The following is a 23440-nucleotide window of genomic DNA, read 5'->3' as shown; positions in this document are numbered from 1 at the left end:
AACTTCCGCGTATAACTGTGTGACGGCGAAAGGAAAACGACTCGACCCCAACACACGCGCCGTTGTTCGCGGACGCTATTGCATATCAACCAATCACCTCACAGAATGGCTTAACTATCCAATTATAAAGCACGTTGTTGGCATGTGGGCGGAGACTAAAATTTACAAACCGTTCCGCCTCGATTTCCAGTAACCCGAGAGATTTATTGAAATATAGTTCAGAAACAAATGCTTGTAGCTTCTTATCCTCCGGTCAACTAAGGTAATAGTTCAGATGAAGTAGAAATGATGTATGGTGTTTAATTAACTGCTTTTATAACAAAAAACAAGGCTAATGACTAGCTAACCACCTGTTGGTGTAAAGAGCTCCTCTGTTTACATTCACGTTAGTGTCGTTTATTGGCAGCACAGTGTTCGTTTAAAATTGCAAAGAGAGAGAGATCTCTTTTTATTTCAACTTTAGACATGTAGCCATACAAAGAGCTGGATAAAGTTAACTTTAGTAAGACTGGTCGTTATTTAAACTGAAGAACGACATTCAGGCGGTTCTGTTCTGATGTTTGACATCGAGGAGAAAATTAGCAAAGATGTGTTCGGCCTGCACAGTCTGATCCAGGGAGCTGAGCTCTGCCACCGGAGTCTGGGACAGAAACTAAGGTGAGCAAAGTAAAGATCAGAGGTCTAGACAGCTGCGACAGAATTAGGTCTGAATGAATTACTGCGACGATGCAGAAATTGGAGGAAAATGTACAACAATTTCAAGATCTGCATCTAGCTCTATATTGACGTTGAAGCTTTTCACATTTTGTAAAGTTATGACAAAAATATTGTTTCATTGAGATTTTATATTAAAGACCAGGGGCCTACAAGCCATTTTTGTTTTACCCTTAGTTCATCTGAATAAAACTGTAGAGCTGGAAATGTTTAGTTTTTGTCATCTTTTATGTTTGATAAAACATGGGAAATGTACTACAGTATATATATATATATATATATATATATATATATATATATTTTAAAGAACCACAATGTTATATCTATTTTTAGATTTTAAAACAAATTAAAACTTGAAGACCTTTTTAAAGCCAAGCCATGCCATGTTCCTGCCTCTCTGTGTCCAGCCTGTAGGGATGGCGTCTGCTGCTGCGAGAAAGAAAGGCGGCTGCGTTCGCCAGGAGAACGCCTGCCTGATCGCAGATGAGCGGTTCCGCAGCAACCTGGACGCCCTGCAGTTTGAACCTGAAGCTTCCGATCTGCAGGTTGGACATGCATCCGGCCCCCTCACGCAGACACGCGCATAAAAGAAAAGAGAAGTGTGCTTCAGTTCCATGGTTGCAGTGATACATTAGTGTTTTCGTTGGCAGGTCCATCACAGCCTCTCCGGGGTCATGGTCAGCAGCAGCATGGCGGCCATGAGCGAACACATCCATCAGCTGGAAGCTGAGCTGGAGGCTCAGACTGAGGAACTGAAGTAAGCTCATTGTTCTACTGCAGGGAGTCAAACTCATTTTCATTTTGGGCCACAAGGGCCAGGAAGGGACATTCACAACTCTTTGAGAATGTTCCTTGGCAGTTGTGTCAGAATGTCGATCAAACTACATGAATTGAATTGAATTTATTGTCTATGTCTATGCTTTTTCTGCATTTTATGAGTATCCTTTATATATAATTGTAACATGTTTTCTGCAATGATATGATTTGACACTATACAAATAAGAACTGATTTGATTTGACTTATCAAATAAAGTTAAATTTCTGTGGCCCTCTAGACTTTGGATATATATAAAAATATATATCCATCATAGCCATTTATATATATGGCTATATACGTATATAAATGGCTATGATGGGTCAGTTTTGGAAATTTGAATTTGGAAAAGGCTCCGTTTCACTTATAAAAAGCTAGTTTTCATGAGATGTTTTCTGATTTGTAATAAAATAAATCTCTTATACATTGGAAATCAGAAGTTTACATACACCAAATACAAAGACACATGCACATCCGACGTTAGATCAGACCAAACTTCTCTTGTTTTAGGTCAGCTAGAATTACCAGAATTATTTTTATTTTCTAAACGCCACAATAGTAAGAGAAATAATCTGTCAGATTTATTCATTAATGTCTGACTTGCTTAGTTTAAACTCTGCAGTTTGCATCGTCCGTGTTTTATAGGGCAGCGGAGCTGAGGGCGGAGTCCTGCCAGGAAGCTGCCGTTCACAGTGAGGCTGTGGTCGCCACGGTTACCGAGGAGCTGAGGATGCTGAGAGAGGAGCTGGAGAGCAGAACAGCAACAGGAAAGAGGTGGTGGTTTTAGACCTGCTCCCACCTGGACGTAAACGGGGGATTACTTAAAAAAAAAACCCTTTTGATGTGATTTATAATAAATATTACATATCGTCTTATAATCAAAAGAGTGGATTGTGATGACAAAATTGTATCATCTGGTAATAAAACTTTTCGCCACAGAACTCACTGTCAAAGCTATGAGGCAGCATTTCTGCTAAATAAATGTAATAATTAATCAATAGAGGGTAAAAGACATTGTAAAAGTTGATATTGCTTTAAATATTTTGTCTCATTTTCTGTGAGTTAATCCTCTTTGGGGTTACATGTTTGGGAACCCCGGATCTAAACTCGCCTCTCCTCTCAGAGCTGAGCAGCAGAGGAACCAAGCTCTTCAAAATGCAGAGAAACTCAAAGAAGCTTTCAACGATTACAAAGACACGTTTTCCATTAAACTCCGAAAGGTACATTTTTACTCAAAATTGTCGTCTTATTTCATGACAACTAAAAACCTTTTCTTGCCTGTTGACGCTGGAGATGTTTTGTCATTTTGCGCCTTCGAGGTGGTGGAGAGTGAGACGACGCTGAAGGAGAGTCTGATGGGGTCTGACAGAGAAAAGCAGGAGTTGGAGGTGAAGTTTTCTGCGTTGGAAAGAGAGCGAGCTGAGCAGAGCCAAACGGTTAGGTACTGAGCGTCTTCTGTTGAGTAGAAACATAAAGAAGGCTGTCGACGCCGCTTTTTCCTCGTAATCGCTTCACCGGCAGCGTTTTGTTTTCCACGCAGCCAGCTGCAGGAGGAGCTGAGGCAGGGCGGAGCGGCTGCGGCTCTCCTCCAGGCCCAGCTGGAGCAGGTGGCGCGCAGAGCCTCCCAGCTGGAGCAGCAGCTCTCAGAGCAGGGGGCCGAGTGCAGGGAGGCGGCCTCCGTGCGCAGGGAGGTGGAGGAGCTGCGGACGCTGACCCGTGACCAGGAGCAGAAGGTGACCCAGACCCAGGCTGAGCTGTCCGCCCTGGAGGCCGTTCTGGCTCTGCTGCACCTGCAGGAGGTGGGCCAGCTTTCCACTCCCACCCACAGGCTGAGTTTTGTTTCCACACATACAATCTGGTGTCTGTGTCCAAACCCTGATCCTGGAGTCAACCTAAAAATAACAAACCTGATTGTGTGTTTGATCGCTGATCCTGTTGAAGGGAGGGAGCTTCAGTCTTCGTTTTTGCTTTTTAATTTATGAAGGCTCCTGCAGGACCAATCTGCTCCAATCCATGCATGCTGCCCCCAGTGGACTATTCAGGAGCTGCACATCTGCTGAAGCTGAAGCCAGGTAGGCTCCAGATCCTTCATCATCAACTGTAAGGCTGAGCTTCAGAGTTCCTTTTTCTGATGCCATTTCATCAATTCCTCCGTTTTACAGCAGTAGACAAACCGTTTCATTAATCTGTTCCCGTTTTAGGAGCAGTTGACCCGTCACTCGTCTTAATGAATAACTTTGAATGATGTATTACGTTTTATGGAATCAAACTTCCACACTCTTCCTTAGACTGTGAAATAGAACGTTATGGTTGGTAATTAGAAATTCCTAGAAACTTTGATTATGGTAACCTAATTTTTAAAAATCCTTGTCTTTAGAATTTAATAAATTGTTCCGATATAAATATTAGACATTAATATTGTTAATGTTGTGTGTTTTCACCACCTACATTACTTCTTTGTTTATATCAAACACACCTCAATCCTACAATGCATAAGCATCACATGAGCAAATGAATACGACATAACCAGATGAAAATGAACATCGGTTATTAAAATCAGCCCAGTTTTTTGTATTGGACCGATACCAGTCTGTTAAAAATTGACTAATGCCGGCCGATACTGATATTGATGCCATATGGTGCATCCCTACTTTTCCTATATTTATTTTAGATGGACTATCAGAGATGCCAATAACTGTATCATGAGATGCTATGTTAAATGTATGCATAGGATTTTATTCCCATGCTGAATAGATTAGCTTAAATTAAATGTAGAATTGTGCAGAATGTTCAGTGAGGTTATGGCACTGCAATAAAAGATGAAATCATTATTAACGAAGTTTTTTTCATGCATGCTCCAAATTAGCTAAACATTAGTTTTAAGGGTGAAATTAGTTTTAAGGGTGAAATTAGTTTTAAGGGTGAAATGCTGCCTTTGATATATTTTGTTCTAGAAGAAAACTACTTTGGTCATTTTTACTGGTGCACCAATTTCAGTTTTCCGGCCGATCATCGATCTCTAAATAGCCTGACCTGCAGATTCTGGGTTTGACTGAGAGTTTTTTTTTTTTTTTAATTAAAAGTTGCGAAATATAACAACAAAAATATTTGTTGCATGCTGGAAGTAGATAAAATAGATTTCACAGTTGAGTATCATTTGATCCATTTCTTTGGAATTTTTTTGTTGTTGTTGTTGTTTTATTCCTTGTTTTTAGTGGTTGTTGTTTAGATTTAAAATTTCTTCCAGCTCCAGTTTGAATTTAGAATATTAAGGAAATCAGAGCCGATTTGTTGGCGCACTCCTAGTTTTTGTTTTGTTTTGTTTTAGTTCAGTGACAGACTGTTTGGGTTTTATGTGCCCTATGATCTTTATTTAAATGTTGACTAGATGGATAAATGGCTAAAAGAGAAAGTTTGGGCTGGATGGAGAACTTGTTTTGTCATAACTCTGAGTCACATGATCCAACAGTGCAGATTTAGAGTTATTTGTACATACAAATGACCTGCTAATAAAAAATAATGAATAATAATGAAAGAGATAAAGTTACATCCAAGTATTCCAAAGGGACACCAGCATGTCCAAAGCAAACGGAAAACGGACCGTGTGCCACTGCTTCCAGGTGAGGGCTACCAGCAGCTGCTGCGGGTCCTGCAGGTGAAGGAGGCCGAGCGTTTGAAACAGCAGAGCCAGAAGGAGCGGCTGCAGGAGCGTCTGAGCAGAGCCCAGGAGGAGATCTCCGCCCTGCAGAACTCCATGGCCCAGAGAGCCTCCCACTACCAGAACCTCCACACAGAGCTGCTGGAGCGGGGCAGCCAGGCCACAGACGCTCAGAAAGAGGTCACTATGCTTTCTCACCGTTACTCCTCAGGCCGTTGGAGTGAAACTAAACACGATCAGAGATATAAGTCTGAGCAGCACATATACCGTACATGGTGTCATTCCTTTTAAGGAACAAGGTGCCCGAAAGCCGACAGCGGTGATGTGTAATGCTACCGATCTCATTTACATCTTCATTTATCCAAAACTGTAGCTATGTATTTCTCAAAACAGGCAAATACTGACAGTGATTCTAATATTTTTATCCAAGGCAAAAAAACATCAACAACACTATAAATGGTACAACAGTTCTAATATTTAGGGATTATCTTGGATTCACAATTTTGTTTTAAACGAGTGAAACAGATTGTGAAAAGAAAACAATTGAATCTAATTTCTGTATGATCAGACACTACGCCATGATTACACCTGATATGACATATTGTATAACATGTTTTGTCATTGGCTTGCAAAACAGTTCCCAAAACAACCAGTTGAAATACAATAGTTCATAAACAAGCATAAAAGCTGTTGGATAAAAACCCTAAAATCCTATTTTCACTTCTCATCTCATACAAAAAAACAAACAAACTTAAAACTGGCTTTTGGAAAAATATTTTGGCCAAAAATATCAACATTGAGCATATGTAAAGATATGTAGATTTTAAGATGGTTTTATGTATTTCTTATTCTGTAGTGTTATTTTGTGTGGGTGTTTTTATTTTTTTTAATTTTAATTTTTTTAATCCTTTTATTTATTATTATCCTGCCTGTCAATGGGACTGGAGATGTAAATTAGCCGCTGAGCTATAATATTATGTATTTACATCTAATGTTTATTAATAGTTATTGTCCCATGTCTAAAAATAAACTTGAACATGCTGGTGACTCTTTTCTAAAGCATTGACGCTAGGAAAAAATGTTGAGAGTTTTGGAAATAACAAAGAAGAGGAATAATTTTTATATTTTTCTTAATATGCACGTGCCATATGTTTTTTTTCTTTCCCTGTTTTACTTTGCCTCAGTTAAAAAGAAAAAGCGCTCGGGTTGCTGCGCTGGAGAAACAGCTGCAGGAAAAAAGCTCGGCGTACAGTCTGGCCGCTCTGAAGAACACGGCGCTGGAAAACGAGCTGAAGGTACAGCCACTCAAACGTTTTAACTAGAACTTCATCAGCCGTGCGCCTGAAGCTGTGTTTCCATACTGAAAGTACAAAAATACATTTGCTTAATGGAAACCCGGCTATTTAGAAAAAAAAAAACCTTTTTCAATAAAAAGTTTTTTGCGGCAAAATGAGGTGTTTTTTTTTAGCCATATCAAAATAGGCTGAATTCGCAAAACGGCAATGAGAACACTTTTTTCCGCATCATTTGTGTCACATGTTACTACTGCCAAAAACGTCGAAGAACACAACAGGAAGCAGTAGGAGGATGATGGCTTGCTTTTTTTCCGGGACAATGTGCAGCTGGCTCCACCAGTTCTCTCACAACATCACACAGTTCATAAAAAGTTGAAGTTTCAACGTGTTGAATCCATAGGTCTTCTGTAAAATCATAGACTAAAGTTTCCCCAAAATGCCCAAGTAGGCGGGGCTTACAGTTCCAACGGCTGAATAATACGGTGATGTCACCTCTCATTGGCTAATAGAGCTCTGAATATATGCATATATCTCATGTAAGTGTTTACATCGGTCGCTGCCACACGAGTTTTAATAACTTATCGCACAAACAAGCTTGTTCACAAATGAATTTAATTTCTTATTTAATGGAAACACTGCAATAGCCAATGGTTTTTCGTTATTAGCAGAATATAGACAAAGATTTGTTTTGTACGTACTTGTAATGGAAAGGCAGCTAGAGACTCTGGCTCTGATCTCATTACAGGAGAAGAGCAGCAGCGTTCAGCACTACCAGGTTCTGATGAGCAGAAAGCAGAAGGAGCACCAGAAAGCTCTGGATCAGTGTAAACAGTCTCACTCTAAGCAGCTGGCTGAGCAACAGCATAGGATAGAAATGGTAACATAAACTCATCAGCTCCTTTGGCAGCAGCAGCAGCTAAGCTAACAGTGGCTCTGTGACTTCCTGTAGCTGCAGCTGTCTGTGGAGGAGAGCCTGGCCCAGATGTTGGAACTGGAGCAGCAGCTGGGTTCTGTTCAGACGGAGCGGGACAAGGCTCAGAAAGCTGCGCTGCTGCTGCAGACCTCTTTGGATCAGCTCTCACAGGCAAGGCAGCATGTAGGTTCCATTCCCATCCGGGACAGGACAGAGGAGTTTATACGTTGATGAAATGTTCTGTTTCCTGATTCCAGGAGAAGCAGGTTGAAGTTCGACACAACCAGGAGATGCTGCAGAGTTTCAAAGATCAGGCTACTCACTCTGCCACCATGGTTTGTATAGGAGCCATGAACACAACATGGAAAAGTCACAAGAAGTATGTTTATGATATTTTTTATGTCTGGATAAACATGGAAGAAAATTTAGATTTCTAAATCGTATTCCCTATTAGGATGTCTAAAAGTTTCCATTTGTTCATCTCTTCATCCATCCATCTATCTGATGTTGTATCCACCATCGATAACCTGCTTTGTGTTTCTCCACCATTTAGGTATCTGAGCTGCAGTCCTGCCTGTCGGTGTGCAAGGAGGAGCTGAACTCGCAACTGCAGCAAATGGAGGAGCTGAAGAGGAACCATCAGACAGAGCTGCAGAGGAAGAATGAAAAGGTCCACACTGAAAACGTCTGTCAGTTGGTTTGTCAGGGCACAAGGCAGTTAAACACACACACCTGTCCTCTCTCCTTGTTGCTTTTTCAGATGTCTCGTCTGCAGGAGAAGCTGCACAGCACCAGCCTGGTCTGTCAGAGCTCCAGTGAACAGAACCTGCAACTGCAGGAGTCTCTGCAGCAGCAGCAGACCATGCTAACCGAGAGCACGGCTCGGGTCTCTGAGCTGGAGGAGAGCCAGAGCCAATTGCAAAGACAGGTGAGGCTAACACACATACGCCCGTTATCCGGTGCACAGTGCACTGCATGATGCAGTTTATCGTCCAGTGCGTTATCCAGTGCATTGTGCACATTTTCCCTGCATTGTGCACTGGCTGATACACTGGATCCATAATCCGGTGCATTATAATAATGCATGATGTCACATCCAGTGCATCCACAGCTCATTAAATTTGGGTTCTGGGTACCCTGTGACCTAGAATAAGGAATACACTGATTATTTTAGTGCTGATTCCTCTGCATCCTTTGTCATCCAAGTACAACTTATGGTTCCTGAGGTAACAAAAGGTCACCCCAATGTTCCTAAGGCTCCTGTGTGCTAACTGACAGTCTGAATGCTGTAAAATTGGGAATGGGAACGTTTGCGTGTTGAGGCAGACAATTACCTCAGGGGTGAAGCACATCAAAATGCATCAACACAACGAATCTAATGTGGCAGTTAAAAAACAAGCACTTGATGGAGTTTGGCTATATCGAGGCTCAATGCAGGAAAATAGGATATCCGGAGTGGCCAGATAGCAGGTAAAGCAGCGCCCAGCAACTGGTAAAAACTTTGTTAAAGAGTTAATGGAGGAGCAATGTTTTGTTGACTTCCTGAAGGCAGAGTTTTTAACGAGACAGAGTCCCAATTTTAAAACATTAAATTCTAAAGTCAAATTTAAATCATATTTGATATACACACAACCTTTTTATAACAACTGAAGGTAACATAGTTACTTGATTGTGTTCTAAAATGGCACAATGTTGCTAGAAAATACGCAACACTGGCCCTTTAATCTGTCAAAACTCACCACTTTTTCACTTTTGAATCTTATTATGTAGATTATGGATAAACACTTTCTTGGCCGTGTGTTTCCAGTCAACAGCTGACTTTTTGCTGTCTGTTCCAGGTGTCTGGTTTGGAGCTGCAGCTGGAGCGAGCGTGGGCTTCTCTACAAGATGAAGTCAGGAGCAGAGGCCTGGAGGCCCAGGCTGCGGAGAGGAACCTGCAGGAGGCGACCGAACAAAACGGACAACTCTCCAAGTCCATCAGGTCCCAGACAGAAGAGCTAGGATCACATGAAGCTCCTTATACTACCTGTTTTCTGTATCATCCTTCTGATAAAACACTCATTCTAACACTCTAAAATACATTAAAATGACATCATGAAGTGTAACTTTTGTAATATGGCAAAAACCACGTCATGATCTGTTTGTGGATGGTTTTGCTTCTCTTTTAGTTTCCAGCTGAGGGAAAGGACAAAATACACAAGCCTTTCTCTGTTGGTGTTAGAGCTATACTTTCAGTTAAAGCTTGAATCTTTACCTCATGTTGTGCTTTATATTTCTGGGCAGTCATCTCACATTGAAGATGGAAAAGCTGGAGGTGGAGCTGGAGCACCTGAGGAGCCAAGTGGCTGCAAAGGCAGAGCAGATCGTTGGCTTGGAGCAGAACCTGCAGTGCACCAAGAGCCAAGTCATCACCAAGACCTCCACAGGTTAGACATTCAGGATGAGTTCGGAGGAAGAAAAAGGTCCGGTGTTTTCAGCATGTTCTCCATCAGTCTCATCTTTGACCTTTATCGACTCTCATCTTCCTCCAGTTGAGGAACTTGAAGAGAAGCTCCATCGCTGTGAGGAGGAGCGGCTCTGCAGCATGCAGAGAGTGAAGATCCTGGAGGGTGAACTGCACTCCGTGCAGGCGGAGCTGGGCAACACCGTGGAACGGCTGCAGGAGCTGCAGGACGTCCTGCAGAGGACCCAGACCGTCTCTGACCAACGGCAAGCCCAGGTGGACAAACTGGGTTTGAGGCTGAGGTGAGGAGAAGTCCACGTGTGGAAAAGTCGCTCTGTGCACGACACGAACAGAAGATCGCATCAGCAAGTCTGCTGCTCTGAACATCTATGGAAAACTATGCAAATGTTGATGCTTTGCTTTAAATCAAACCCGATTTCCTTCATTTTTGGTGATCGGCTGATATTTGCATGTGAAAGCGATTTTATTTACCTCAACAGAGGTCTGAAAATCAGCCACTGTCCCTTTTGCTCTGCAGAGACAGATGGCTGACTGTTTTAGTTTTCTTGTTTCTCAGGTTTAATTCTGCGTTGTGTGTTAGCTGTTAAAAACATATTTTAGGACTGTGACAAATTTAGATATTTCTAAAGTAAAACATCTTTAAAGTATTTTATCTGTTGAGATAACGTTAAACATTGGGATGCTTTTGTTGCATGAAATGCAGAATCATACAAAGCCCAGTTGTATGACACAACAGTTTCCATGGCTACTGTACATCAAGCACTCTGTTGGATAATCAGTCACGAAGAAACTAGGAAAGTCAAAAGCCAACCTGGAGTTATGATTTTCTGAACTTTTTAACTCCTCCATTAAACCTGCGTGTGTATATATGCGTCTGCTGGCACATATATACTAGAGGAACATAAGTACATAAGTATCAACCCAAAAATATTTCATCTTCCACAATCCAGAAGTTGTTCTCCTGAGTCCTGATGATGAGACAGTTGGCTTATGGGATTATCACAGAGCTGGACTATAAATCAGTAACAATATATTTATGTGATAGGTTTGTGATCAATATCTATTGATAAAACTTGGATCCAGAACCGCACAGCATTCTGGGGGAAACTCATTTACTCTTTGGTTGCCTAGCGACAACCTGTAGAGCAACCTGTACAACAACTTGTGGAGCGGCAGTTTAAGGTTTCGCCACCATGCCTCATAACTGCTTAAAAGCAAAAAAATTCATAACTGTCGTTATCGACTGATATGAAACGCTTACCTCATGACATGTTTTTCAGCCATGTCATCCAGCTGTAGTTTATCTGTGTGTGTCTGTGCATGTGCATGAATTTACAGTGAGACCCAGAGGGAGTTAGAGGAGAGAACTCATGAGGTCTTGGACATGGACAACGCCCTGAAAGAAACACAGGAGGAGCTCCAGCAGAGAGCCAAGCTGGTGCAACACATCTTCAATCAGCCTTTTCTATTCACCGCCATTAAACGTCCGTCTCATCTACCACCTGTCCTCACTGCCTTGTCCCCCTCAGCTCAGCCAGTTGGACGAAGCCATCAGGGAGCACAAGCTGGAGATGGACAGGAAGGTGGAGGTCCTGCAGCAGGAGCTAACACAAAGAAACGCCAAGGTCAGAGAACCTGTCCCTGTCCTCTTTGCTTTTTATTCGTTTTAGCCTCAAGTTTCCATCCAGAGGCTTTAGGGAAGAAGAAAAGCAACATAAAGGTCATTTGAAAAGTACATTTTTGCTGGTTTTATAATAAATGTTACTCCTTTTTATACAAAAAATATTAATTAATTTAAATTACATTCATAATGATAATTTAATTCCAGTACAGTTAACCTAACTTCTCTCAGTCTTGTCTAAACCCGACTCATTTTCCCAACTGATCGATCCGAACCACAGAAATGATGCAAACTCCAAAACACACGGGCAGGAAAACTAATGCAAAATGCTGCAATCACAGGAAGTAAAAGAAAAAGGGAACCTGGCACAAATACAGCAGAAGCAGCAATTATGAAACTCTGCAAAGTCATTCCATAGAACTGCATTGCTCCAGACCACTAGGGGGAGTCGACCACCAAATTATATCGGACCAGACTTTCAGTAAAGACAGATGTCAAGATTTAACAGGATGTCCAGGAGAATTTGGAAGAAGAAAGAAAAGGTGCGTTATACTTGATGTCATTATCAACAGCAGCGTATTTCTTCTCCAGATTCCCCCTGGTGGTCTGGAGCACCTTCCATTTTGTGGAGCGAGTTTTTTACTTGCTGTTCTTGTTGCTATTTACAGCATTTTCACTTTCTTTCTATTTCATGTGTTTGCAGCATTCTTTGTTTGCATTGTTTTTATGTGGAATTAGTTTTTTTTCCTTGTGATTATGTGTTGTTTTTCTTTCTTTTTTGGAGTTTGCATCATTCATGTGTTCGCTGCCCATTTTCACTTGTCTGTCGCTTTAGAAACACCAAACACTCAGCTGTAACTGAGACATTCACTCAGGGATTTTGAACATAAAAACACTTTTAAGATCTTTATTAGTTAAAAAGACACACATTATTTTCATTCCACTTCTGATAAGTCTGGGATTGTAATTTGACAAAATGTCAATGGATGTAAAAACTTTGCATAGCACTGTACACAGTTCAAACATCCCAGTTCTATTTCCATCCAATTACCCGATTAGCATCTCCTTGGAGCATTAAAAGAACTTCCCATACATGCAACTTTCTTTTGATAGAAGTGAGGAGAGGAGATCCTGTGATACCACGATGGGCATCACTAATTTAGATAGTTACTGAGAGCTGCTGGAACTTCCTGTCTGCTCCTGTTTTTGTGCTGTTAGGAGTCAGAGGAGCTCAACCAGCAGCTGTCTGAGTGTGAGCAACGGCTTCAGGAGGCGCTGGACGAACTGGAAGCGAGTCGGCGTGACCGTGACGCTCTGAGCAGAGAGCTGGACAGAACCAAGCTGCAGATCAGGGAGACGGTGAAGCCACGTGTTGCTCTGACTTCTGGGACTGTTAACTGTTGGTTTCTCTGGGATTAACTGGAATAGTCTGAGAATGAGTCATTTTTCCATTCCCTTCAGCTGCCTCCGTGTTGCGCGTATGATTTTAACCATGTGGTGTGTGTGTTTTTGCAGGAGGCCCAGCTGCGCAGCGCAGTGGAGGAGCTACTTCGGAAGGAGTCTGGGTGGCTGCAGGAGGAGGAGCGGCTGCAGAGCACGCTCTCTGCTCTGGAGCAGGAGCTGGAGCTGGAGAAGGAGCAGCACAGTAAAGAGGTACACCTCCTCCACCTCCACCTCCACCTGACATCAGAGAAGAGAATATACTTTACTGTCCCCTAGGGGACATTTGTCACACACTCAAGGGTGTCCACTGCATAGTAGCAGCTGCCCAAACAAACAGTAAATATACATACAAACAGCTTGACTACATAAACTACAGTTTAAATTTAACAAAACACCAAAGCTATTGCACACCTTCCACCTCAACACACTCTCTGTTTAAAAAGTGTGTTTTCTGTTTTGTTCTTTGAAATTAAAATATCTATGTTGAAATAACAATTGTCTTTGTTAAATTACTTTAGAAGATCCTGCTAATATAAATGTTGAACGTTTTCATTTATTTATGGAGATATTCAGTCAGTTCCACAAAACATGAAAGGAGCCTTACTGTACATGGTCGACATGGCGACTCCAGCTTAAAGGGGCAGTATTTTATAAAATTGACTTTTTTTAGCTTTACATCATGTAATAATGTTAATCCCTCATCAGAAACATACCTGTAGTTTTGCTTTGATTCTTTCATGGGTGTTTGAGAAATCCTTTAATCTCCCGTGGCAACCATTCAGCTGTGCAAAACACCTGGGTGGACCTAGCGTCGCAACCCTCCCTCGAAATTCTGCCACTCAGCTCCGTCAGACTAGCCAGGAGGAATTAGCAGAAACCTGCTGTTGAGCTCATTATAGGAGCTACTTAACATAGTTACTTCATTGTGCTATAAAATGGCAGTATGTGGCTGGGGGATTCATACTACTGCCCCTTTAAGAGGTTATCCAGGTGAATAACCAGACACCTGTAAGGCGTGAGCTCTTTTATCTCCTCCCTGTAGACATGGGGAGGTATGGTCCCCCACCACCTGGGGGTCAAACACCATCGGCTATGTTTTTTTAAAAAACATTTATTTTTATGTTAATGATGAGATAACATGGGTCACATTCTCATCTGACTGAAGTCAGGATTTAATGCCTGAGATTTGGAAATTGTCTCGTCACCTGGAAAACGTGACGGCGGTTTTTCATGAGAATTTCAGTCTCCGTCTCATGAGTCCGTGTGCTTCCTGTTGGTCCGTGTTAGAACAGCTGCTGTGGGTTTGCAGTGACTCCGGTGGTCACCGTTGTTCCTCATACGCTTCTGTTCTGTCTCATTTCTATTCCTCTTCTTGGATGTTTTTACCTGAGGGAAACTTTTTCACATTATGGGTTTCTACTGGAGTTTTATGTAATTGACTAATGCACAGTATTGCCTAACAGAAACTGATTCACAGTTTTAAGTTGTTTTTCTTTAATTGTTTGTTTTTTGGTGTTCATTTACATTCACGTAATTACATGATTACATAACATTTCAACTTTAATAGATAAATAATTCTAGATAAAGAGAAACTGGAGTGTAAATATTAAATATTATTAAAGTAGATATTAGCATAATTTACATGATTTAATAAAAAATAAAGTAATACTTTGTTGAACCACCTTCCAGTGGTTCCAGAGGTGTGCCTCTTCCTGCTATATACCGTATACACCGTGTTTCAAATTATTATGCAAATTGGATTAAAGTGTCATAAAGATGAAATTTTTTGTTGTGCTATTAAATTTATAGATGGTATTGTGTGTCAGGGCTCTTTGAATCACTTTAATTAATTTCAGAGAGCTGGTTGATTAGTTTTCTGGTGAGCTCAATTAAAGGAAATCTACGTAAGAAGGATGTTCCACATTTTTAAGCAGGCCACAGGTTTCAAGCAATATGGGAAAGAGAAAGAATCTCTGCTGATGAAAATCATCAGATAGTGTAGTGCTGTATGACAAGGTATGAAAACATTGGATATTTAAGGAAAACTGAAGCGTTATCGTACTGTGAAGAGATTTGTGGCTGATTCAGAACAAAGATGGGTTTGTACAGATAAAGGCATAATGAGGAAGGTTTCTGTTAGACAAGTTCATCTGATTAAGAGAGCAGCTGTTAAAATGCCCTTACAAAGCAGCAAACAGTTATTAGAAGCTGCTGGTGCCTCTGGAACCTCAAGGTGGAGGATCCTCCAGAGGCTTGTGGAGCATCAACCTACTATTCGACTTCCACTAACCAGAGCTCACAAGCAGAAACGGTCGCAGTGGGCCCAGCCGTAAATGAAGATTACTTTTCAAACAGACTTGTTCACTGATGACTGCTGTGCAACCCTGGATGGTCCAGATGGACGCAGTAGAGGATTGGTGGTGGATGGCCACCACATCCCAACACGGCTGTGACGTCAGCAAGGAGGTGGTGGAGTCATTGTTTGGGCAGAAATCATGGGGAGAGAATCGTTGGTCGGCCCCTTCAGAGTCCCTGAAGGTGTGAAAATGACCTCAGCAAAGTAGATGGACTTTCTGGCTGATCACTTTCTGTCATGGTTCAAAAGAAGAGCCGAACCTTCAGTAGCAAAATCATCTTCATGCATGACAATGCACCATCTCATGCTGCAAGGAATACCACTTGGCTGCTATGGGCATAAAAGGGGAGAAACTGATGGTGTGGTCACCATCCTCCTCTGACCTCTGACCTCAACCCTATTGAGAACCTTTGGAGTTTCCTCAAGCAGAAGATCAGAGGGTGGAATGCAGTTCATATCAAAACAGCAGCTCTGGGAAGGTTTTCTGACATCCTGCAAAGAAATTCAAGCAGAAACTTTCCATAAACTCACAAGTTCAATGGATCAAGAATTGTGCTGTGATATCAAAGAAGGTTCTATGTTAACATGGAACTCGGTCTGTTGAGATGTTTTTGATTGAAATAGCTTTTGATGTTAGTACATGTGACCACTTAATGCTGCACATTCAAAGAATGACCGTTTGCAGTTCTTTATAATCCATAAAATGTTTAGAAAATCTGCTGTGCATAATAATTTGGAACAGTGCATTTTGAGTTTTTTATTTTTGAAAAAATTACTGTTCTCATGGGGAGCTTTGTTCAGTAAAATTTGATTTATACTGTAATAGTTCATGACTTGAAAATTATACTGACCATCATTTGCATTGACCATTTAAGAAAATTTGAGAAAATATCACTTGCATAATAATCTGGAACACTATATATATATATTGTGTCTAATATACTGTAAAGGGATGGTGGACGCTGTGTGAATGCTTTTGTGAAACCCTGTGTCCTGACCGCTCTCCGTCGTCCTGCAGCTGGAGTCTCTGCAGCACACGCGGGGCCAGCTCCTCAAAGTGTCGGAGCAGATCTCCTCCACCATGCGCTCGTCCCAGGAGCAGCTCACCGCCAAGCTCCAGCAGAGCCAGGCCCACCTGGAGGAGGCCAGGGCGCAGTGCGGCCGGGTCAAAGCCCAGCTGGACCAGGCCGAGATCGAGCTGGACTACAGCCGCAGCCAGGCCGGCCACCTCCAGGCGCAGCTGGACCAGAGCCAGGCGCAGCTGCTGCAGAGCAGAACCGAACTGGAGGACAGCAAGGTTCTGTGTGAGCAGACCAGAGTTCAGAGCAGCCACCTCCATGCGCAACTGGAGCTGCTCTCCGCGCAGCTGCAGCAAAGCAGAACGCAGGTTTCCCAGCTCCAAACTCAACTCCAAACCTCGGAGAAGTCTGCAGAGATGTCCGTTGATTCGCTGCTCATCAAGGTACGCTTTATCCCAGAACCGCATGCTTTGCTGACTGCCTGCGCATCCTTAACAAGTCTTAAAATCATTTAAATATAACAAAAACAGTGACTTAAAAACATTAATCACAGGGCTTAAATACATCTTACCATGAGATGTAAGATGTACATCTCATGGCACATGAGATGTTCCATCTCATGAATGCAATGCTATGCTATCAGCATAGCATTTTTATGCTATGCTGATAAAAATGTTAAGGTTTTAATAGATGAGCCATGTTGTGATGACTTTCTGAAGGTGGAGTTTCAGAGAGTTGAGGAGTTTTTAAAAGAAACAGAGGCCCAATCTTAAGGTATTGATATATAAATTCAAATTTCTTTTAAGTCATTTTTGATATATCTGGTATTTTTTGTAACAGCTGAAGGCAAAATAGTTACTTGATTGTGCCATAAAATGGCACTGTGTGCCTGGAAAACACATAATACTGCCCCTTTAAGCTTATTATGCAGAATGAGAAGCTCAAAGTTGCTGGCAGGAGCCACAAACTCCAGAAATGTCAGTCTTTGCTTTGCTTGATTGTAAAAGAGTTCCTCACCTCAATATTACAATAACCTCTTATATTTCTAGTTTTTTTTGTCTTAAATTTCATTCAAGGTGGCATAAGAGGTCTTATATTTGACTTTCTGAAACCTGCAGGAACCCTTTGACTGTTCCTCCTGTTCCAACGTATTTCATGCTGATTTTTCCTCCTGCTGCAGGAGTCAGAGGTGACCCGCCTCCAGGCCCGGATCTCCAGTCTGGGACGAGCAGCAGAGAGACGGAGCCTCTGCAGCCACTCTCCCTCCCTCACTGAGCCTCCGGAGCCCTCCTTCTCCTCTCAGCCGTCTCTTCCTTCCTTCAGACTCTTACCAGCCTCCGTCTGCTTGTCTCCACACTCTCACCCGGGGCCCCTGCGCTCCCCGACACATGACTGGCCTAAGAGCGCCAGCTTACACTCCTCCACGGACCTCCCTCGCAGCCTGAGGGGGGCGCTGATCAGGGAGCCGTGGGACTCTTCCTCTGCGTCTGGTTTGACGTTCCCAGGGTCGGCCGACCAAAGCTGGCGGGGCCTCAGCTCCACCGAGGCTTCGTTCGACCCACTAACGTACATGGCAGACGAACCCAACAGCGCAGACATCCGCACAGAGGCACCGGTGGGACAGCAGGGGGACAACATGCCACTCACTGAGTCCAGGAGGGAGTCGGAGGGGACTCTGGTGGGAGAGGACGAGGGAGAGGTGGACATGAGCTCACTGACCGGGATGCTGAGGTTTGTGAATCAGACTTTAGCCATGCAGCAGGATTCGTCTCCATGGAGCCCCATAAAGCAGACGCAGACCTGACTCTCTGTCACTCTGCAGGTAAAAACACCTTTAATTAGCCGATTGATCAATAAAAGCTTGGTTTTGTTTTCTGAAATGGGAAGTATCAGAGTAACAGTTACTGACATCTAGTGGTCGAGTTGGAGATTCACCTATTTTTTTGCCTTGCATTGACGTTCACATGCCATTTTGTTACAATGCAATCACCAGCTTCAATGTATTTTATGAAATTAGTCAAAAAAAGGAACACATAATAAATTTTACCATGATACCCTGAACACAACATCCTTTTGCTGAAACATAGTAGTGGCAGCATCATGCTGTGGGATGATTTTTTTTCCCCCTGCTGGTTAAAGTTGATGAGAGATGAAGATGGAGCCTAAATACCAATGTAAGGAATTCATGTGTTCGCATGGTCCAGTCAAAGTCCAGACCTGAATCCCACTGCAAAGATTAACTGATGGTTACAGCTGCTCTCCATTTTGTCTGACTGAGACGTTTTTTTTTTTTGCAAAACTGAAATGAAACAGGGGCTTTCATGAAATACTCTCTCATTAGTTGAACGAAAGTGCATGCCACACTTTTCAGATTTTTATTCATTTGAAAAGAAAAGTGAAAACTAAGGGTGATCCGCCTTAATTGAACTCCAGTTCTTCTACCTAGAAAGTCCAGTTTGTTTTATTGAGGTGAGAATAGATGATCAAACTGTGAAGAGGACCAAACGGTGAACTCTGCTCTGCCTACAAACCCAGGTCTCTGTTTGGTTCAGGTGAACTCTGGTCCAGGTCGAATTCATATGTGACTGGAGACCGCTCCAAACGCAGGAAGCGCAGGGCATTCTGGGTAAATACAGCCAGACTAAACATGTGAGTTTAGATCCACTGGGAGAAATCCTACAACCGCTGAAATCTGACGCCACTCCATGTTTGTTTACATTTTATGAAGAAGGAAGTTGTTCTCTGTGTCTCCTTCAGAGGTTTTCATGTCGTTTCCTTCAGCGGTTCTTGGTGCAGCGCCACCACAGGCGAGGAGGTGAACAGGTTTTTCAATGTGGAAGAATCACAGCAGCTGAAAATGGAAACAAATGTTGCAACTTTGGTCACCAATCAAACTGAGTCTACTGGACTATCAGGTGTCAAAGTCTCATTGTCCTTCTGTTTCACAATAATGTGCCACTTTGGCTCAATCTGCAACATGAAAACTCTATAAAACACTTTAAAGGTTTGTGCTTATGAAGTCACAACAGTCCAATAGTTATGAATAGTATAAACCTGGATGTGTTTATCTCTGATATCATCTTTTTTTTTTTCCAAGTGGAAGAAGCCACACCAGTGTTTCACTCACCAAGGATTGCATTGTACCTTCAGGTTTTCACTTCTAGTTTCACACACTGTCTCTTGTTTTTGTGTCATGCAATGAACTTTGAATTCTGGATTTCTTAATCAGTTCTTTATATGACGCAGCCTTCAAATGAGTCTAATAGTATCTGAAATGTGTTTTAACGCTGATATCTGGCTGCCTATTAGCCACTAAGTCCTCGTTTTTGTTGACGAGCTTTGAGACTGTCAGTCATTCAGATCGTTTTCACTGTCACCTCTGTGGGGGAGGAGAGGAACAAAACTTTCAACACCAGGAAAATTGCGCAAGATAAACTTCTTTAGGTTGTTTAGTCGGTTTAGTGTTTAGAGGGTCACGTTTGGCAAAGTAAGATACTTATATAGAAATAACGCAAAACTACCCCTACTTCCTGAGCTGTTTTTTACATTTATGCTACAACCACAGTGTATCTTACGTGACAGAACAGCACAAAGTAGTGCACAAATTGTGAAGAGGAAGGAAAACGATACGTGACTTTCAAAAGGTTTTACATAACTTGTTTTTAAAAAGTGTGTTGAGCATTTGTATTGAGCCCCTTCCAAGCTAGCAGTTAATAAAGCCACATCTTACTCCAGTTATAGTTTTGGTTCGCCACAGCCTGATGCTGCCACCGCCGGGTTTCCCTGATGGGGGTGGTGTGTTCAGGAGGATGTTTTATGATGCGTCGCATTCAACATGTGAAACAAAAAGTTGAATTTACTAATTTTGCCATCATCTGGCCGGAGTACCTTCATGTTGGATTCATGCGGCCTTTATGACTTCCTCTCTTCTTGCCGGGCTGCTTCAGTTGTTTACCGACTTTTATCAAATCACATTACAACATGTGCAGAGAGACTGAGCCTCTGTAAATGTAAACCACGATGACCCGGGAAAAATTTGTCATTGAAAACTTTGAAGTCTGGCTCACTCCATGAAATGGTTTCAAGTTTTACTCAGGATCAGGTTTGTCATAACACATTTCCTGGTCGATAAATTGCCCCAGTAATTACTGGGATAAACTATAATATTGTTTTGAGACCTTTTTTTTTTTTTTCCTTTTTTTTCTCCGAAGAGTTTTTGCGGCGCTAGTGGCTCGTATTTTTTGTACAGTAGGCAGACAGGGAGGGTGAGGAGAGGGGGGAAGACATGCGGTAAAGGTCGTCGGGACCGGGAGTCGACGTCCGCGTCGAGGACTAAGGCCTCCAAACGTGGGGCGTGCTAACCCCCTGCGCCACCACAGCACGCCCCATGAGACCATTTTTAAATAATATATTGATAATAGCATAATAATGCAAGCTTGCCCTCTCAAAGATAAATAGACTGGAAGATCTTTTAAAAATCCCCCCCAAAACAAAAAACAAATAAAAAGGAAATTAAAACCACACATGGTCAAAAGCCATCATGTGTTGTGATCATGTGTCTTTAAACAAAATTTCACTTCAAAAAATATTCCTCATCATCACATTCATTTTAATTTATCATGTGACGAATTGATTGATGTTTTTTTTTGTGACAGGCGTTCCCAGGATGCCTAGCATGTACTTTCCTTCTCTCTTTCAGGGAGCTGCCTGCATGGGGAGCACACCAACCAACCCAAAACATCCCTGTATTTATCAACCTTCTCCATGACTTGTCCCTTTATGTGTTAATGATTAAGATAAATTATTAGAGCATGTTTATGTGACCTCTTTAATTGCACTTAGTAAAACATGGATTCTTTGGTTCAGCAGAATGTAGCATTTGCTTTTTATTTAACCTTGTTAACTACTGTTTGTGAATGTAAATAGTTTTCTTATTATTTCTGCCAATTAAAGAGTTTTTACATAAACTGAGGTGACTGATGCGTTCCTATGAAAATCTCTGGAAGTTCCCACGCTGAGTTGGAGGGTCATCAAACTGCTCTCTGACCATGGAAGGAATGTTTGGCACATGGCTCCATGTGAACAAGTGAAATTATGATCACATGTGAACACAGAGCAAAGACATCAGAAAGGTTTTGGTTGTCAGATCCCGTTTGGATCTTTAGACTGCGGCTTTTGTAGGATCCTGGTAGTGTGTGTGCGTGTTCATGTGTGTGAAAGAGAGAGATTAGAAATTAAATGGAAGCATTTCTTTATCAGTTGGTTAAAGTTAGTAAAAATGCTTGTCTGTGATGCAGAAATGTGTTTCCTTCTCCTGACCCAGCAAAAATAGCAGAAACTTGATTTCAAAGTAAATGTCTCAATCCTGATAAGGTCCCAGCTGACCTGGTTAATATAGGCCGAGGGTCTGGGCACCATTAGCGCCTGCTAATTGGCACATTTAGCTAGCACTTGTGCACTTGGACTGACAATACTGCAACACTGTGGCGAGTTGATGAAGCCCAGAGCTCAAGTGCAGGATTGCAGAGTTAAAAGCAATAGCTGTCTTGCTGGTGATGCTGCAGGATCAAGCAAAACTACAAACTAGAGAACTCATGTTTACATGACAAGTAATTAACTGCATTTGCCGTAAATCCTGCTGTTTGACACAATAACATGATGGAAAAACTCTCTCATGCCTCGTTGCCCTAAGCCTACTGCCGCTTTAGCTTCTCCAATACATTGTAAGCAGCAGGGCCAAACGTACAGCAGATGTATGGCAACTGTAATAAAATTACAATTGAAAATTCCCAGTCTTCCGTTGAGATTTCAATATTAGACATAAGGGGCATCATACATTAAATTGTTTATAAAGAAAGATAAAATAAACCAAAATATCACACCAGGATGCTGTTCTTTGTAAAAATGATTAACTGGTTTACAGTTTTGCATCTAAATACCAGCAAAATTTGGAATTTTGGCCGATTAGTACCTATCATTAATTTGATGGTAATTAATTGCTGGCAATATTATTGGATTTTTCTATGAATTTTGCAATTTCTATTATTTTTACAATAAATTTCTCTGTTTTATACCTTTCATAACTGTAAAAATGACATAAAATTCATGCTTCTTGAGTCATAGTAACTGTTGGTATTTCGCAATCGTTTACCGTAAAATTTACAGATTTTTTTTTTGCAACTTTGGTTTGTTAGCTAGAAATGACAACATTTCTGGAAACTTTCTGCATCAACTTAGGAAATGGTCTTATCTACTTACACTCACACACGCACAGATGTCTTTACACTTGTTTTTTTTTTCAAGAGTTTAATAACTCTTGAAACTTTCATGCTTATGTCGCTACATAAGCATGTTGAGCACTGCATGCCCGTAATGGGAGGCTAGAGTTTTATTTATTTATTTATTTATTTTTCTGAACAAATAAACCTGATCTTAAGTTTAATCTGATATTAAAATCAATTAATGTAATTCTGGGTATGAACAAAAGTAGCAAAGCAAAAAATATCGGAACATGTAGCAGAGTGAATTTAGGGTGTTTAGTGTGTCTGCGCTCTGAGGTATGGTGACGCTTTTATTTTGAAAGCAGGTCTATGCATGGCCTATTCAAAGGCTCTAATGCCTTCAGTGGTTTCCTATCTAAGTAATCTGTCGAACCAAAGACACCATTTTTTTTCTCTCACCCAAAGTGGTTTGAGTCTTGAATTGCTTATGATAAACATATGAGTTTATTTTCCACCATCATGATGAACAGAAGCGTAATGAACGTAGATCTTTCTAAAGCTCTACAAATGAAAACTTACACCATTATTTGCATCTATTATTTATAGTTTAAGAAGCACATCTGACTTTCTGTTCTTGTTTTCTCTGACTGAGCTAGCTGACGCCGTGGAGCACAGAGGGTGTGGTTGAGAGAGTGGTGAGTAGCGTGCTATAGCGCTCTATTTTCACTCTGAAACTTCCCCAGCCTGTCAGAAACGGCTCTGCTGTATTTTCCTGTTTGCGTAAATATCATGGTGCAAAGTAATGATTACTAATCCTGGTTGGACGTCAGATTTGCTTACTATTGAAAAGACACAGTAAGGAGCCCATCACATTTAAAAATAGATGAATTGAAGTGTTAGTTTATGGATTATGATAAAAAAA

At 41.6% G+C, this 23440-nt stretch overlaps 1 protein-coding gene across 4 annotated transcripts; it reads left to right on the top strand.

Moving 5' to 3' along the window:
* The first annotated feature begins 141 nt into the window (after positions 1-141).
* Positions 142-21268, top strand: ccdc18 (coiled-coil domain containing 18). Of its 4 annotated transcripts, none has more exons than XM_032565695.1 (24): positions 142-657; positions 1122-1259; positions 1365-1471; positions 2174-2302; positions 2652-2748; positions 2848-2969; positions 3069-3327; positions 3513-3600; positions 5149-5366; positions 6371-6481; positions 7227-7358; positions 7431-7565; positions 7652-7729; positions 7948-8322; positions 9233-9375; positions 9678-9820; positions 9926-10139; positions 11197-11296; positions 11388-11483; positions 12698-12838; positions 12995-13132; positions 16297-16740; positions 17478-18119; positions 18850-19067. In XM_032565695.1, exons 2-23 carry the CDS (start codon positions 1131-1133, stop codon positions 18099-18101), a joined length of 4023 nt encoding a protein of 1340 aa, XP_032421586.1. In that variant the 5' UTR covers positions 142-657; positions 1122-1130; the 3' UTR covers positions 18102-18119; positions 18850-19067. The 4 variants fall into 4 exon arrangements, with proteins under 4 accessions (XP_032421586.1, XP_032421585.1, XP_032421587.1 ...); XM_032565694.1 differs by lacking the exon at positions 18850-19067 and adding an exon at positions 20997-21268 and having other exon boundaries at positions 143-657; XM_032565696.1 differs by lacking the exon at positions 18850-19067 and having other exon boundaries at positions 143-657; positions 7948-8064; positions 8155-8322; positions 17478-18358.
* Positions 21269-23440: the final 2172 nt, after the last annotated feature.

This window comes from Xiphophorus hellerii, chromosome 6, assembly GCF_003331165.1.
Source record: "Xiphophorus hellerii strain 12219 chromosome 6, Xiphophorus_hellerii-4.1, whole genome shotgun sequence".
In the NCBI taxonomy this organism is placed as follows: domain Eukaryota; kingdom Metazoa; phylum Chordata; class Actinopteri; order Cyprinodontiformes; family Poeciliidae; genus Xiphophorus; species Xiphophorus hellerii.
Note: the sequence above shows the minus strand (reverse complement) of the source record. Positions and strands in the feature narration are given on the sequence as shown.

What these genes read in the sequence shown, in the direction of transcription:
- ccdc18 (XM_032565694.1), top strand. Translation starts at nt 1,131, where the DNA reads ATGGCGTCTGCTGCTGCGAGAAAGAAAGGCGGCTGCGTTCGCCAGGAG. An exon ending in AGAACAGCAACAGGAAAGAG is followed by an intron (nt 2,303 to 2,651) that starts GTGGTGGTTTTA and finishes CTCTCCTCTCAG; the next exon opens with AGCTGAGCAGCAGAGGAACC. An exon ending in CTTTGGATCAGCTCTCACAG is followed by an intron (nt 7,566 to 7,651) that starts GCAAGGCAGCAT and finishes TCCTGATTCCAG; the next exon opens with GAGAAGCAGGTTGAAGTTCG.